This window comes from Mus caroli, chromosome 14, assembly GCF_900094665.2.
Source record: "Mus caroli chromosome 14, CAROLI_EIJ_v1.1, whole genome shotgun sequence".
Lineage (NCBI taxonomy): Eukaryota > Metazoa > Chordata > Mammalia > Rodentia > Muridae > Mus > Mus caroli.
Window position 1 is genome coordinate 112,336,556 of NC_034583.1, and position 16,208 is coordinate 112,352,763.

Consider the following 16,208-nt stretch of genomic DNA (forward strand, 5'->3'; position numbering starts at 1 on the left):
AAAAGTGGAGTTATGAATGTGTGTGTGTGTGCATGCACACTCACACACACACACACACACACACACACACACACTTACATAATTAGAACCTTTCATTTCCAACCAACAAATAAATCAAGTTTGTGCTATCTGGAAAAGTGGCTGCTAACTTCTAACCTCTTCTTGACATCTGTTTGGCCTGACACATCATAATCCCAAATAAGCTGTCACTTCCTGACTCTTTTAGGACATAACTATGGTGTTGGAGGCAAAGAATCCTCAGTAATTCACAGCTATTTCAAGACTGGCAGTTAATTATACAGTTGGTTCCTGTTATTGAGCATTGTATGCTGGGTCACTCATGCTGCTGGCTTGTGAGCTGCTCTGGAGCTCAGTAAGTCCTCTTGCATCCAGGCCCCTTCCAGGGACCCCCTAACCACTCTGGACTGGCAGTACCTCATCTCTCTGGTAAATGTGCTGATAAGCTCCTTTCTATATTCTGGAATTCCCAGTGTCTGCTCCACCACATGGTTCAAAGACATCTAAAAGGACACATCTTTCTCTTTCTGCCTGATATTAAACTGAACACTGGAGGGTTAGAGTGTCTCGTTTATGAACATGGTAAAAAGTAAAATAGAGGGGCTGGTTGACATGCTTGCTGCTGCTCTAAGAGACCATCTTTCTGAGGGTTGGAGTAGTATTGGGGCCAAAGGGGGATTTTAAAATTGTAGTCTTTGAAAGGCTGAGTGAAGTGAAATGCTCATTAGGTGCACATCAAAGGTGGCAGTTGACTAAGTTAGTGGCACTACACACATTGTGCCTGGGGACAGTGAATGATATAGTCTTGCATGTAGCCACACAAACTAAAAAGCTTTGGCATGAGCACATGGGAATCAGTCATCGCTGTGCACAACTGAACAGCAGGTGCTTCACAGGCAAATGGAGTGTTTCACTTTAGAGGTTTTAAAGCTCTTACATTAGAAGAATCACCGACCCTGCAGTCATAGGAAAAAAGTCAGACTTTGGCCTCGAGTGGTGTTGTCATCCACAAATTGCAGCATCTTGAGAAATGGCAGAGGCTTCTTTATAGTGAGTGCCCAAAGCTTATATGCATTTCAGTGTGACTCTGTAGATAGAACTCCCAAGAGACAGTTTAACCAGCCTCGTCCAGAACAGTTGCCAAGGGACACTTCCCTTCAACGTGTACTCCATAGGAAACCACATTGCTGTTTCTAACCATGAGTTCTGAATCCATCATGAGAACTGTTAGAACTGAGGTTGCTTCCTGACTTCAGGAAATATGTAAAATTTATATGGAGTTTGAAAAATCTTTTTAGTCTTTGAACTGTCCTTTACATTTTATATGGCTTCTACCTACCTTATCAAAATTCTGAGTTCATTCAACTGAGTGACAAAGAAGCATGCAATTCACATTTTTGTAAAAGCAATATGGACTGCCATCAGAACATAACTTGAAACTATCATATTTTAACAACTCACTGTAAATCCTTCCCATCTAACAATAGGAAATGTGCTTCTCAACTGTGGGGAAATTACTGCTGCCATAAGGATAAATCTAGCAAGAGAATTATACTCCTAAGGAATGGACCCAAACCACTGCAGTGAGGCAGTTTGCAAAAGAGTTTTATACAGGTTAGTTACATGAGTCACATTAAAATTTAATGTGGCTCCATGCCGTGTATGAAACAAAAATTAGCTTAAAGCAAGGGCAAGAACAAAAAATTAAGTCTGTGCTATTAATCTAAGAAGACTTACCTTGTTTTCATTGAAGTTAGCAATAACTACACCGACAAAAAGCGTCAGTCCGATCATGCAACCCAGGAATACGAAAACATGAATATAGATTCCGTGGATCTGTGTAAATGAAAGATGTTATTTATCGGAGGCAATGGAAACCACCCTGGATGTATTTAAAAAAAAAAAAAAAACCCATGTGCTTGCTTACCGGCCCCACACGATGAATAATGACATCCCTCACTTCTACCCAGCCTTTCAAAGACAGAACTTCAAATAATGCCAGCATGGCATTTCCCACATTGTCAAAGTTAAAGTTCCGAGGGTTTGCCCTGTAATTAGGAAAGAGGGATATTGGATGAGGGTCCAATGCACCCAGTGGCTCAATGCCTGTAGTATTCTTTCTTCCCTCCCTCCCTCCCTCCCTCCCTCCCTCCCTCCCTTTCTCTTTTTTTCTCTCTCTCTCTCTTCTCTCTTTTTTTCTTTTTTTAAGACAGTGTTTCTCTGTGTAGCCCTGGCTGCCCTAGAACTTGCCTGTAGACCAGGCGGGCCTCAAACTCACAGAGATCTGTCTGTCTTTGCCTCCCAAGTGCTGGGATTAAAGATGTGTTTCACCACTACCCAAGCCCTGTAGCTGTTTCTATTTCTGGGTGTACACTCTTTAGTCTGGAAGATTGTTGGACCATGCAGCATTCCTTTGCTAAGTTATAGCAGTGTGCTAGTATGCTGTAATTTATTATTATGTTCTTTCTGTAATGATGGGTGTTCTCAAATTAAAGCTAAAGGCTCAAATCTAGATCTAGTCCAAATGAAAGCATAACCCTCCACCTTGTCTTACAACACCACAAACTAGAAGCTAAATAACATTAGAGATTTGCATGATGGGGCATTGTGTTCTGAACATGAATTCTGAAGTAGTACAATTCCCTGTACAGTAGGTGTGATGAGAGCAGTGTTTACTGACTTGTTTTAAATGTCCTTGTGAAGGGTGATTCACCAAGAGGCTTCTGAGGCAGAAGGCACCACTCAGGGCAGTATATTTCCACCATACTCTCTGAGTCTTTTCCTTTTCAGTAACCTTGAGTGTTCTCAGTAGCCTTCTTGTGACGCCCAATACACAGTCTCCTGTCTACATCTATCATGGATTCATGATACCTCAAACACTTGGCCCCATCATTCTTCATTTTCTTTTGGGGGAAGGGACACTCAATTCCATGTTTGTCTCAGTTGTGACTGTGTTTCTTTTTATTAACTGGTGGGTATTAGCTAACACAACACTTCTTCAGTGCCTTCATTCTACTCTCTTTAGGAGAGGCTATTTTAAACAATTAAAGATTTGCAAGATTCTTGATACCCATTCTGAGGTTGAAGGACAATAGAGCTCTGAGCAGTTGAATACAATTAGCCCCCTTCCTCCTCCTGTATTAGTTTTCATCTTTTTTCCTATGCTACCTTATCTGTTGAAATTTAACCATTGTGAAGTCTCACTCTGGAGATGCCTTTGGTTCAATATTTTTGCATATCTTTTATTGTTCCTTAACTATAGGGGCATTCATGAGATGTGTCTTTATAATCAATGGGGATATGATGAGAAAGTCTAAGACTACTGCTGGCTTGGTCCTCAGGCCTTGAGGGTGATTGGCACAGGCATTTGGGACCAATATAGAAGCTCCAGTCACACACTCACATTTTAGAATTCTGATTTATATTTTTGTATGAAAGTACAAATATACTATCTTGGAATTTTGCAATAATCTTTCCTTGGGGAGGGTTTCAATTACATTTCCTATCTCTTAGAGTAGACAGTGCTTATAAGGACTATGCATATCCAAAGTTTGCTTGCATAAGGACTTAAAAAAAATAAAACCAAGAGAGCTAGCTCTCAGATCCAATGTCAATCTTTCTTACTCATCTGTTTTCTTTATGTAAAAGTGCTTTTGTAGCTAAATTTGCAGCAACTTAAACTACTTTCATGTCCCACATATTTTAGAAGTTAGAAAATGCTAAGAAAAATATTTTTAGGCTAAATCAAGAAAAACAAGACATGGAGTTGAAAGAATATATCATATTTTGAAAAGTAAGATGTTTCCAGTTCAATCATATGAAGTATTTGCTTATGCGGTGCTATCAAAATTGCCAAGTTTGAAATCTGATCTGTAAGGCCAGAGGGTTTCAGTAAATCCCAAACATAACCTGTCATTGTCATTTCATATGCTGCTCGTGTTTGAATCAGAACACTGTTTAAAACTTTTTTTTTTTTTCTGGTTTTGTATATCTAAGTCATAAAACTTAAGATTGATTCTCACTTTAGAATTTGGTCACTCTTTTGCCTCCTGAAGAACATGGTTCAGGGTCCCTGTGATCATGATAAAGCTAATGGATCCTCCCACAGGGAAGAAGAGCACTCTGGGAAATGTGACCTAGGCTGCCCCTGCCCCCTTCCCATTGTTCCATACCTACCTTCCTTCTCTGACTCCTTCTTTCCTACCTACCTGTCCCTGGCCTCTCTTTCCCCTCCCTAACCACACATTCCTGACCCTTTCCTATTCCCTATCTACCTGTCCCTAGACTCTCCCTCTTTTCTACCTTTCTTCTTGCCACTTCCTTTTCCTACTCACCTGCTGCTGGCCCCTCCCTTTCCTCACACATTTCCTTTAGAAAGCCATTGTGCTTTCTCAGCCTTTGATTTGACACTAGACATTTTGGATTAGGGGCTTCTTCTATATACCATTTATTGCACTTCTACCATTTATAGAAAAACAGAAGTGAATATGGCAGAAAACAAGAACCTCAATGTTGAGATCTTTTCTTTGTAGCAGTCATTTCTCCAACTCTTGGATCTTAAATGATCTGATTCTGAGCCCCCATAAGACCTGATATCTTTCTACCTAGAAGTCTTTAATATAGTTTAAAGTTGTCTGAAGAGTGAGCTGTTGGCAAGCCAGAGGAGGGCTTAGGGGCTTGTTGATGCATACCAAAACCCTTAGCAGGTTTATGAAGTTATTTGTAATTTGGTTATTATTTCAACTTCAGGTTGCTAAGGGACAAAAGCAAAAATTTATAGCTGAGTAAGTGACAAGCATTCCCAGTGACTGTAAGCACTGAGTAATTAGCAAAAAAGCAAAATACTTATTTTCATCTATGCATGCTTCTTCTTATACTCTAGACCCATGCTTAAAATAAAATACATGATACTCATGATGTAGTGTATGCTTAGTCCTTTTTGCTGAGGTAATTTTTAATCTTATCAAGTCTGGGTGATTCAGAAGAAGAAGAACATATTTATCTGAAGAGAGTCTACTGAGTTAATTTGTCTCCTGAATTAGATTGTGAATATTTATGTCTTAATTTTAATTATCAAAGCATTTCACTAGGCATATTCCCAGATATAAATTACTTTCTTAATTATAAAGATTTATTTATTTATATGGTACACAATTGTTGTCTTCAGACACCCCAGAAGACGGTATTGAATTCTATTACAGATGGTGGTGAGTGACTATGTGGTTGCTGGGAATTGAACACAGGTCCTCTGGAAGAGCAGTCAGTGCTCTTAACCACTGAGTCGTCTCTCCAGCCCCAAGAGACTTTCTTAATTATAATTTAGATCGAATGAAAATAAATTTTTTTCAGCTTTTAACTCTAATCAGATAAAAGAAGGAACATTTAAAAACTGTTATAACTACTGTGTTGGCATTTACTAAATTGAAGAGTTTTTGTTTCACAATGAATGAATCCAAGGTACAATCCAGGACAAATGGGCAAAGATTTATGTAATGATGTCCAAATGACACATTTAAAGTTTTGCTTGGGGTTTAAAAATGTTGAATTTGACATCATCCCCCAGTAATAATGCAATATTATATTTAAACTAAAGTTGATATAAAAAGCCACATCTAGTAGGTTTTATGGACAAGTTGAATAGAGCACAGTACAACTGGAGACATGTTTGTTTGTCTCTACACACTATTTTCCAGAGAGCTCTGGCTCTCATTCTGACATCTTGAGAGGCTACAAGGCTTTTTGATCAGTTTGTCATAAGGTTAGATAGAACCTGTCTCATGGGGATATGGTTCAATGCATTTGACCTAGACTTTACATCCTAATCACCTCAAGGTCAGAAGGAATGTTAGGGATAATCTCTATGTTCCAGAGCCGTGTGGAATCATCATCAGTTCGCCTGATCTAAATACCTTATTGTGATCCATCGCCTTGCTCACACAAGGACTAAAATCCTTAGAATAAATGAATGAGGGATGAGTGCTATGGTGTTCTCACTTCTCACTTGCTTATGCCTACATTCATTGGAACAGGGAAGCCACCATATAGTCTTTTAATTTTTTTCTCTTTCTGCCTTTGACTAACGTTGATATTTCCCTGTGTGTATACCCCCATATGGTGTTGCATGGCCTCTCCTCTTGAGACTGTTAACTTTTCAATGGTGTTTATCAACTGATCATCTGTCCTTTTTATATTTCAAATTTCCTATTAGTACCCTGCAGTTTAAAACAAGAATGCTCAATTGCATCATTTCTGTGGTGAGTCTCAGATCTTGCACCTGAGAAACACACCAGGGCTTCTCACACCTGGTTTGAGAAATACACCAGAGCTTCCTTCAATGGAACTTTCCTCTCCCTAGTGGCATTGCCCCTTGTACCAGAGTTCCATACAAGATGGTCCAGACCAGGTGGATCTAAGCAAGGACCACATCATCTTTCAGGTAAATGAGATAGTCTGCTTTGCCATATGTGGAAAGGCCTGAAGCCTCCGGTTGTTTTGCCAAGCTCTTAATACTAAGCGTCCTAACAATGGGCCTCCTTTAACTTGGATGGGGAACACCTTGGCCTTTCTACATAGTGAGAAGTGAGGGTACCACCACACTCTCCTCCTGACTTATTTACTCTTAAGATCTTATGTTTGTGTGAGCAGGGTGATGAAGGGTGATAAGGTCTTAGTAAGTTCTGGGGAGTTGCTGTCTTAAGAATTAAGATCAGCTTTGAGGCTTTAGCCCAAATCCCAAAACATCAGGAGAAAAAAAAAATCCCATTTGATGTCTTGGTATAAATAAGTTATTTATGGTATAATGAATTTCCGTCTCACCAAAGTAAACCTTTTATGCCTCTTCAAATTTTCATTTTAATGTAAATTAGACCACTTTTATAGGTGGGTATTGGGATAAGACTTTCCCTGTGAGTTAAATCCAAATCCCCCTTCACCACGCTCAAGCCCTACATCCTAAATTAACTGTTTTCCACAGTTGTTGGATGTTAAAAAAAAAAAAACCCAATAACAATCATATTGAATTGCTCATAAAAGTGAATTTTTTATTAGAGAAATGCCAAAGCAATATAAAAAAAAAACGAGTCAGGGCTATATCTGGGTGAAATGTTATTCCTTTGAAAAAGTTTTGATGAGTAGAAAAGAAAGTCACTTATGACAAAAACAGGGTTTCTGTGGCTCACTTATTAGCCTAAGAGATAAAAAGAAAAATTTAAAAGGTAGTCAAAAGGTCAAGTGAAGTCGATAGAATACTGGGTTTATCAATGAAGCAGAAAATTCTATTCATAATCATGAATACACGGATGAGAAAGAAGGTACTGAGGAGGTCCCAACCTTGGGTTGGAAATACTATAAAACTCATTTCCCAGAAAAATTGATTTTAAGAAAAGAAATGGGTCAAATCAACTATGATACAGAGTACTCATCTCCAGTATTTCTGCAGTGAAGATCCATCAGTGTGAATGAGTTTTGTAATTGAAGTAGCTTTATGATTTAGAGTTCTCAGTAGCAGTTATGAGGACATCGGCCTCTCTTAAAGATACAAGCTCAGAATGAGTTCAGCTTCAACTTGATTGGAGAGCTTTCTTTTTAAAGCCTCGTTCATTTTTAAAGTGATTTGACTCCAGATATGTATTTTAACTCATTTTTAAAAAGTATTATTTCCTTAGTTTCACAAAGAAACATGAGAGTCAGTATACTGCTTGGTTTTTATTGGCTTTAAAAAAATGCTATAACCCAATGCCTTTTCCTATATTATTTAAATTAATTTAATATTTTAAACAGAATTAGTTTAGTCTAATACAAAATTATGCTGGTTTAAACCTCAAAATGATTAAGTGTAGCATTCCTTAGGGCAAATTTCTGACAAGCTTACCAAACACGGGGCACCCAAAATCCAGGTTTTTTCTCTCCAGGTCTTAGTTTTAAATTTAAGTTCTTGGACACACTTACATTAATTCTGAAGATGCCATTACAGTCTTCCTAAAATAGGAAAAAGAAAGGAATAGGGAACCTGGTCAGAAAGTGAACTCAGAGAAAAGATAGGAGTCATCTTATGTATTCTTTGCATCTTAAGGGAGGTGAAAGCTGATGCAGACCAAAGGTCTAAATGCAAAGAAGTCACAGAAGTGGCCAAGAAAGATGCTCATTAACATAGGCCACCAGGGAAACTCAACTCAAACCCTCTGTGAAGTATTCATTCATACTCACTTAGAACTCTACAGTGAAGTTAAAAAAGCAAGTGCCAATAAAGCTATGGAGAAAAGGGACCACCATTCTTAGAACTGATACACACCAAAGGGTAGGGATGGTCAGTGTGCTGCAGCCTCTGTTGGAAATGATTTGGCCTTCCCTTCAGCAGTTGCACAACCAGTGCATGCTACGCTATGGACATGGTTTCAGTAGTTCCCAAAGTGTACAGTGAGAAAAAAAAAAGTCCCTAAAGAGCTAAGACCTGGTGTTAGGTAGTTAGATCAGTGGCAGGGTGCTGTTTTCACAGATGTACATGCTAGCTAATTCCTGACATCTAGTTCTGACAACAAAATGCTGTGTTATCACAATTTATGCTATCATAAATGACCACAGCATTTTCCCAGTCTCTGGCTTGCTGTCTTACTCTCTGATGTCTCTCTTACACATTCTCACAATGTCATCTGCCATCATGTAACTAGTCAAGAGGGCCCTGACCAAAGGTGACAGATGGAGCTTAGGGGACTCTTAGTTCCCATATCTGTTGTCAACTAAACCCTTCCTCTTTAAAAAAATAAATCAACAACAGGTATTTTGTTGTGGCCATAAGAAACAGACTAGTACATTATATGACCCAGAAAACATGTCTATAAAAAGAAAAAAAAATCCGTTACATGGATGTCTATACTGATGACGTTCATAATAGCCAGAAGGTAGAAGTACAAATGCCCATCACTAGATCCACAAGAACAAATTATGCTGTATTCATTCACACAGTTGACTAGCCAGAGCAAGGGATGGAGTACTGATATATAATAACATAGATGACCACTGTAAACACAGAAATACTAGGTTTAAAAAGACAGTCACAGAAGACAGTGTATTATATGATTCTATCCACATGAAGGTCTAGAACAGGAAATTATTAAGGAAATAGTGGAAATTACTAAGGAAATAGACTGGAGGTGGAACTGGGATGAAGGGATGTGGGGGGCAGTCAGTACATACATGGACTCTTTCTGTAATGATATAAAAGTGACCACACTCTCTCGTTTAGAGCTTTGGACATGCCAAAAGCTATTCAGCAGCACTCTGTAATAGGGTGAATTGTGCAGCATTTGACCTAGGTCTCAATAAAGAAGCTGTTAAAAGAGTTTATAAAGGAAAAAAAAAACAACAAGTTTTGATTCATTTTCTGTCCATTCTCTCTTTGGTTATTTTTGGCTAGGGTTATTTTTTGAGCCCAAACCCGAGTTTGGCAAAATTTTTGATCATCATTCAACTGTAAAATATATCATGGTTCTCCATTTCTATTCATGCGTTAGCATGCTACTCCTCCTCTCTGCATCATGATCTAGGAATTGTCTTAGTTTTCCTTCTTCCTTGTGGACCATGTCTCCATTATTCATGTGTGTGCAAGTTTGTCTGTGTATAGAGTCCATAAAATAACATCTGGTGTCTTTAATCATTCTTCTTATTTTTTGAGATTTGGTCTGTAACAGAACGTGGAACTAAGCAAGTAGGCTCCTCTGTCTGTCCAGAAACCTCTAGGTCTTTTCTTATCTCTGCTTCCTGGGAATTATCAGTGCAGGATTTCTGTGCCTAGAATTTACATGAGAGTTAGGATTTGAACCCAGGCCCTCATTTTCCATGGCATGCACTTTACCAACCAAGCTGTTTCCTCAGCCCCTCACATCCTATTCTTTTCTCAGCTTAGTTAATGACACGATTACTTCTTTTTAGATCATCAGCGATATCCTTTAAAATAAAAAGTACTACTTTTGACCCAAGTAACAAAAATATGAAAAATAATGGGAAGAAAAATTTACCTGTATTTGCCCTGAGAAACACACAATTGAATTTCTGCTGTATATTCTAGTCTTTTTTCCTATGCATACATGGGGTCATACAGTTTTTAAATTTTCATTCTTTTCAGGTAAAAATATACTGAAGTTATCTTTTCATAGTGTTATCTATTCATCTACATCATTATTTTTAAGGGCTGTATTGTAGTATATTATATAGAGGCCCCACAATGCATTTGGCCTTACTGCCCTTTCCAGTTTTGTCTTTCTGAGCCCACCTTTCATCACATAAGGCATCCTGGTAGCCTAGCTTAAAACACAGCATGTGAGGCCAAGGTGCCTCAAGGTGAATCAGTTTTCCTACATATTATATGGATGCCCTGTTGCATGACAGTTCCCTCCATTATCTTGAAGAAGGAGAAGGAGTCCCATGAGACTCAAGAGATAAACCAAGAAGAACAGAAACCTGGAGTACTTTGTGTGCTCCCCTGCAACACACAAAGAAGTGAACTGTAATGGGAGGAGACAGGCTATCTCAGCTTATGAAGGAAGATCTAGCTGAGATTTCTCAGACTTTTAAGCAGTGCAGAGAGCTCCAGAGTGGTGGTTTTCTTGAGTTTTTGTTGAGGTGGACTTTGTGATGATATAACTGCTTTTTAGTCATTTCTGTTCCTTGCATGTAACTGGTCACTCATACTCCTGTTAGTGACCCCCGATAAAAACTCCCTGGTTCACCAAGATGGAAAACTGGTGCAATCATTACTTTGGTTTGTCATTAGTTCCCTTTCTAGGGTGAATAGGTGTGTGTGTGTGTATGTGTGTGTATGTATGTGTGTTTGTGCATGCATTTTGTATCTCTCACACTATATATTCCACAAATTATTTAATTACTCTGTACTTGTTTTCCTCGTTCATACTATATGGGTAACAAAACCAGTTACCCATATAGTATGATCTCAAGCCTCATGTGTCTGTTTTGACCTGCCTCTGTTCTGTGACCTGTTGTCAGGTTTAGCATCCTTGCTCATTCTACTTCCTCTGCTTGGGAGGGCCTTTTCCTCTTGGTGTAGATCTCCTCACTTCCCAAGCCATTCTATTGTGGTTGCTCCCAGTTGTAAGTCTTCCACACTGAAATAGGATGGCACATGACTTCCACTCCTCATACTCTCTGTAAGTGCTGGCTTTATATTATGGTCACTTCACCATGAGACATGCATTCTGATCAGACAGAAAGTTCTATAAAACCACAGCGATTGCCTCTGATTTCCTGTTCTGTTGTACCTGTCACAGGCCTTAGATAAAAACCAAGATTTAGAAAATATTTATGCAAAACTTTTCTCGGATTTCATTTATAAGGCTTTAGTGACTAAACTCTGGGTTCTACATTTGTCTGCACTGATCCAAAGACACCTGCTGTCAAGTTTCCTGAACAGAAGCAGAGAAAGAAGTGTTTATGTAACCATGAGAAAATAATAATTTCCCCCAATTAGAAACTATGCTCTGAACAACCCAATCCTCATTCCCTTTAAGCTCCCTTTAAATGAGCCTAAATATTGGTATATCCAGCTCCTCTTTGGCCTTTTAGAAAAATGGGCTAGGCTGGTAAGATGCGTCAATATATATACTTTTCTGAAGCCCCGATTCACCATGCAAGGGGAGAGCTGAACCTCAAAGGGTGTCTTCTGATCTCTATACCTAGGCATGGCTTATGCGCACCAGCTTATGACTCTCTCCTCTCTCTCTCTCTCTCTCTCTCTCTCTCTCTCTCTCTCTCTCTCTCTCTCTCTCATACACACTTGAAAATACAATAACAAATAAAATGCAAAAACCAAGTTTTTAAAAAGATGGACTGAAATTCTGAGACAGAATTGATGTTCTACTTGGACCACATGGTGTTCTTGGATTTGGTCACCTACTCTAGAATCAGTAAAGATGTAAGGAGAAAGCCCTTCTCATAACTATTCCACTCATCCTTGTGGATGCTGCTGTACTGCACAATGGTTGTATCCTTAAGCTTCAGCCTCCCATAGACCTCATTGCTCCCTTCAAGATGAAAAAGGCATCTTTTCTGTTTGCTCTTCTACAGAGTGCTCTCTATCCTACCCCCCCCCCCCCCCCGCGAGTCATCAGCTTGGGCTGGGACTGGGTGTGAGTACATAATAGAACATCACGATACTCTGAGGCCATCATTAATTTGGTGAGTCACCCAGGATTCCTACGAAGCTTCAACTTGAAATGTTGTTATTATCTTTCTGGCTTCTGCTCAGTGTGAGTCTAAAATAACTCTTGATCCTTACATAAGCCTGTGGACAAATGCATCTGATCTTTATTAATTTCTTCATTTGATGGTATGGTGTATTATGACCTCTTTTGCTTGCAATGTCTTCTCAGGTTCATGGAAGTCTCTGGAATGTCTCACTCTCTCTGACACATCTGAAATCCTCTTATATCAATGTACCTTATAACATATTTTTTTCAGGACAAGACTCTGACGATTCTTGATAGTAACCAGAGAACTTGTAGGTTTTTTTATATCACATTAGCCATATTTACTAAATAATTATAATGCCAAAGTTTAGTCCTACTAGGACTTTGGGAAATACAGGTGTTAGTGGAATGAAAACACTGTCTTATTTGGATGAGAGAGAAAGTAATGTTGCTAGTTTATACACCAACAGCATTTGGCTTACTTTATTAATCTACTACTTGCAACATTAAAAACAATAATTAAAAAGAATCTCAAGAGAGGGACAAGGGAAGTCAGAGCAGAGATGAGCTAACATTAATCAAACAATGTCCCTTTATTTTCAATTAGATCTCATGAAACTATGTTTTCCAGACTTACTTTATGCATGGTAAGGCTCTTTTCTTGGGAATATGGTTGGAATGATATGGGCCCAAAGTCCTTTATGAAAGAGTTGGTACCATCCTCTTATCTGCCACCTAAGTGAAGAGCTAGTAGATTCACCAGGAACACATGTACCCCTTTGGTCATCTGGAGAAGAGCTATGTAGCTTATCCAAAAAGCAATACATACACGTCATCATGTAATGCTACCAGGATAGGAGGCCATTGTAGCTAATCTCCACTTATGGGCCCTGACTGAAGAAAGAAGACACAGTGAGCTTATGTAAGGTCAGATCTTTGTTGGGAGCCTTGTAGGCTGTCATAAAGGGGATGCCTCTGATAGTGACTAGTGAATATGTAACACTGATTTTCTCATGGAGAGGATACCAAGAGTGAAAAGGGAGTAAAAAAGGGTTGTGGTTTCTCAGAGATAGGGGAGAGTATCCTGGGTGGTTTTAGTGTCATGGGCCTTGCATGATCAGAGGGGAGGGATCAATTAAAGAGAAGATTCTGAAGCTCTTAATAGTAAACACCTTAAATCCTGGGTGGACACGGCCATTTTCAGTGGCGGTGTGGTGATTGGCTCTAGGTCAGGAAGGAAGAGGGGCTTCTGAGATTGTATTTAGAATCTTACAGACCTTCTACCAGGAAGAGACATACTGTGTGCTTACACCAAAAAAGGAACTTGTGGGGAGAGATTAAAGGGGCTCCTGTCAGCTACTGGTATACATGCATTCCAAGCAATAGACAGTTGGGAAAGATCTTACCCTTCTGATAATGTTGGGGTCGTTGCACTTGGCTAACTTTCCAGCAAAGAGCTGAACCCCAAAGCTTGCAAAAACAAGCATTAACGTCAACAACAGAATGGAGACCTGAAAGAAATTGATGGAAAAGTAAATCTCTTGGTGAAAGTTAAGAACTGGTATAAACAGTGATTTAAAAAAATGTATTTAGATCCTATTGCGTAAAATTCATGTTTGTTTGATTTTACAATGATATCTTCTAACTTCTCCACCATGGGCCACCCATTCATCTTAAAATGGCAAAAGGATAGAATTAACAACAGGTTTTATATTTTTAAAATAAAATTATACAACTTTCATGAAGGAGAATGAAATAAGGCATCTATATATGATTTTTAAAATCGGTACTTTTTTTTTTTAAGAACAAAGGAAAGTGTTAAAATTTTTCCTTTGTATTCCATTTGTTAATGGAGTCACTTCCTTACTAACTGAGCATAAATTGGAGAGATAGTGGCTTTGCTTTTTTGTGCGCATGGACACTGGTGATAGGGAAAAGTCTATGTACTATGATTCAATCTATTAATTGTCTTGGGCTCCCTCTGCTGGCTACTTTCTTTGTCTCAGCAGAGAAAAGAGGTAAAAGGTTAAATTTGCAGCTACCACATAATTGAACTGCATGGATAATCTAACCAGATGTTGTAAGTAATGTAAAGCTGTTCAGAGGCCTCCTCAGGAGAAAGACACAGTGAGATTCCCTTCCAGACCCTATCAGTGGTCCCAAGACTTGTGTAAGTGACTGCCTGGTGTGGTAATAGTGTCTTTTCCTTCTCATGAATTCATGTGAAAAGCCACAGAGCTATAGTTTGTGCAAAGGAAACAGGGCATTTTAAACACATATTTAAAAGTATGAATAACTACACATTTTGGCAACATCACAACATAAATATCAAGTGCTTTCATACTAACTAAAACGGCAGCTGAGCTAACACTGTTTCTAGAAAATAAGCTCTCAGCCATTCCCTGTTCCTCAGATGCAAGCAGGAATCATCCATATCAAAACAATTGTGTGATCACTCTTCTGGGGAGGTGGGGAGATCTTTTTGAAATAGACTCTGAGCAACGAAACTCTTAATTTGTGTTTTATCTCCAGCCCTGTCCTTAGAAGAAATATCATATGCTACATTAACACATCCTATCATAACGTGATGCTTCCCCATTTGAAAATCATGTTTCTCCTTGAATAACATTTTAAGTGTTACCTGCTGCTTATCAAGGCTGTTGGAATTCGGTATACCTATATGCCGTGTTTCTAAATATTGTTTTGTTAATAGTTCTAAGATGGACAAATTCCATTTTCCATGCTCAACAGGACACCCAGAAATCAAAAGCAATATTTTTTCAAACTCATTCATAAATTAGATGGGATTGAACCATCTTATCCTTAGTGTTTTAATGGAGAAGGGAAATTCCAGAGTAGAAATTGAGGTCAAATATGGAATGAAAAAAATGTATCTTAGCTCTCTGGATTTGTCATGCATTGTATCTATAGGTGTTCCTTAGAATAAAGTAAATCAGAGCATCAGTGGGTGAATTTTCTGAATGAATTTTTCCCGTCTCCTTTCTAGTACTCTGTCATTGAACAAAACTATGTAGGCTTGCCCTTGCTCTGCAAGCCTCACTTTACCCCCCAGTTAACAACATGACAGGACTAGATTGTCTCAAACAAGAAGCAGGTGGGTGGCAGCTTCACGTACCAAAAATATTTCCTTGAAACCACTGAAAAGTTCTCGAACAACTTTCCTCATTTGGGGCACGAGTTTGAATATCCGGAGAGGTCTAAGGCACCGAAGAACCATCAGTAGCTGAGCTCCTGACTCAGCAGGCACATTTTGAGGCATCCAACAAAGAAATATCAAACTCACCTAGAGGAAGAAATAATCTTTGGAATTTATACTATCTCGTCTGCTGTATACATTTCCTGAGTGCTCATAAGCTGTGACCTTCCATTCAGCAGAGGCTCCATGAGTTATATGTGGAACAGATGCTCACAGGTGCATATACCATCTGCTAACCTCAAACAATGAGTATATTCTATGCCTGCAGAGGGTTGGCCTCTGGTGTATAGGGTGGTAGGTACCCATTCCATGCCTTTGTATCCCCACATATTCCACCTTGAGATGTATCGCACGACTCACTGAACTTTGACCACTCTTACACCATGACCATGATTCCTTTGATCAAGAATACTACTATTTTTATTGATGTTTATCAACATGCAAACTGCCACTCAAAGCAATTCTCCCTTTTCCTACATTGAATTTATGAATTTTCTGAGTCCATCCCTGTAGTTTCCTAATTTAATTGAACAGAACACTTGATGGCTATCAGTGATAATCAGAATTGAGAAGAATTTGATATCAAGAGGATCAATAATTAATAAAATGATTTATTTGACACAATTTTGCTTTATAAGAGCCATAAGAATTATGGGATGCAAGCTAGTTTGGTTCTTTAGATTTTTTCATGCATTCTCATTCATATATAAATTATGAGTTATTTTAACTATACCTGTGGATATTGTAATAACTTCTCGTATAAATTATTTGTTTAG

At 38.7% G+C, this 16,208-nt stretch overlaps 1 protein-coding gene across 9 annotated transcripts in view; it reads right to left on the bottom strand.

Moving 5' to 3' along the window:
* Nalcn (sodium leak channel, non-selective) overlaps positions 1-16,208 on the bottom strand; it is a 317,664-nt gene that overhangs the window by 23,341 nt on the left and 278,115 nt on the right. For all 9 annotated transcript variants that reach the window (XM_021181515.2, XM_029469212.1, XM_029469211.1 and 6 more), the window contains 5 exons: positions 15,352-15,519; positions 13,622-13,726; positions 7,889-7,995; positions 1,946-2,066; positions 1,756-1,854 (listed from right to left, as the gene is read on the bottom strand). In XM_021181515.2, the coding sequence (XP_021037174.1) occupies positions 1,756-1,854; positions 1,946-2,066; positions 7,889-7,995; positions 13,622-13,726; positions 15,352-15,519 (600 nt within the window). The remainder of the gene's footprint in view (positions 1-1,755; positions 1,855-1,945; positions 2,067-7,888; positions 7,996-13,621; positions 13,727-15,351; positions 15,520-16,208) is intronic.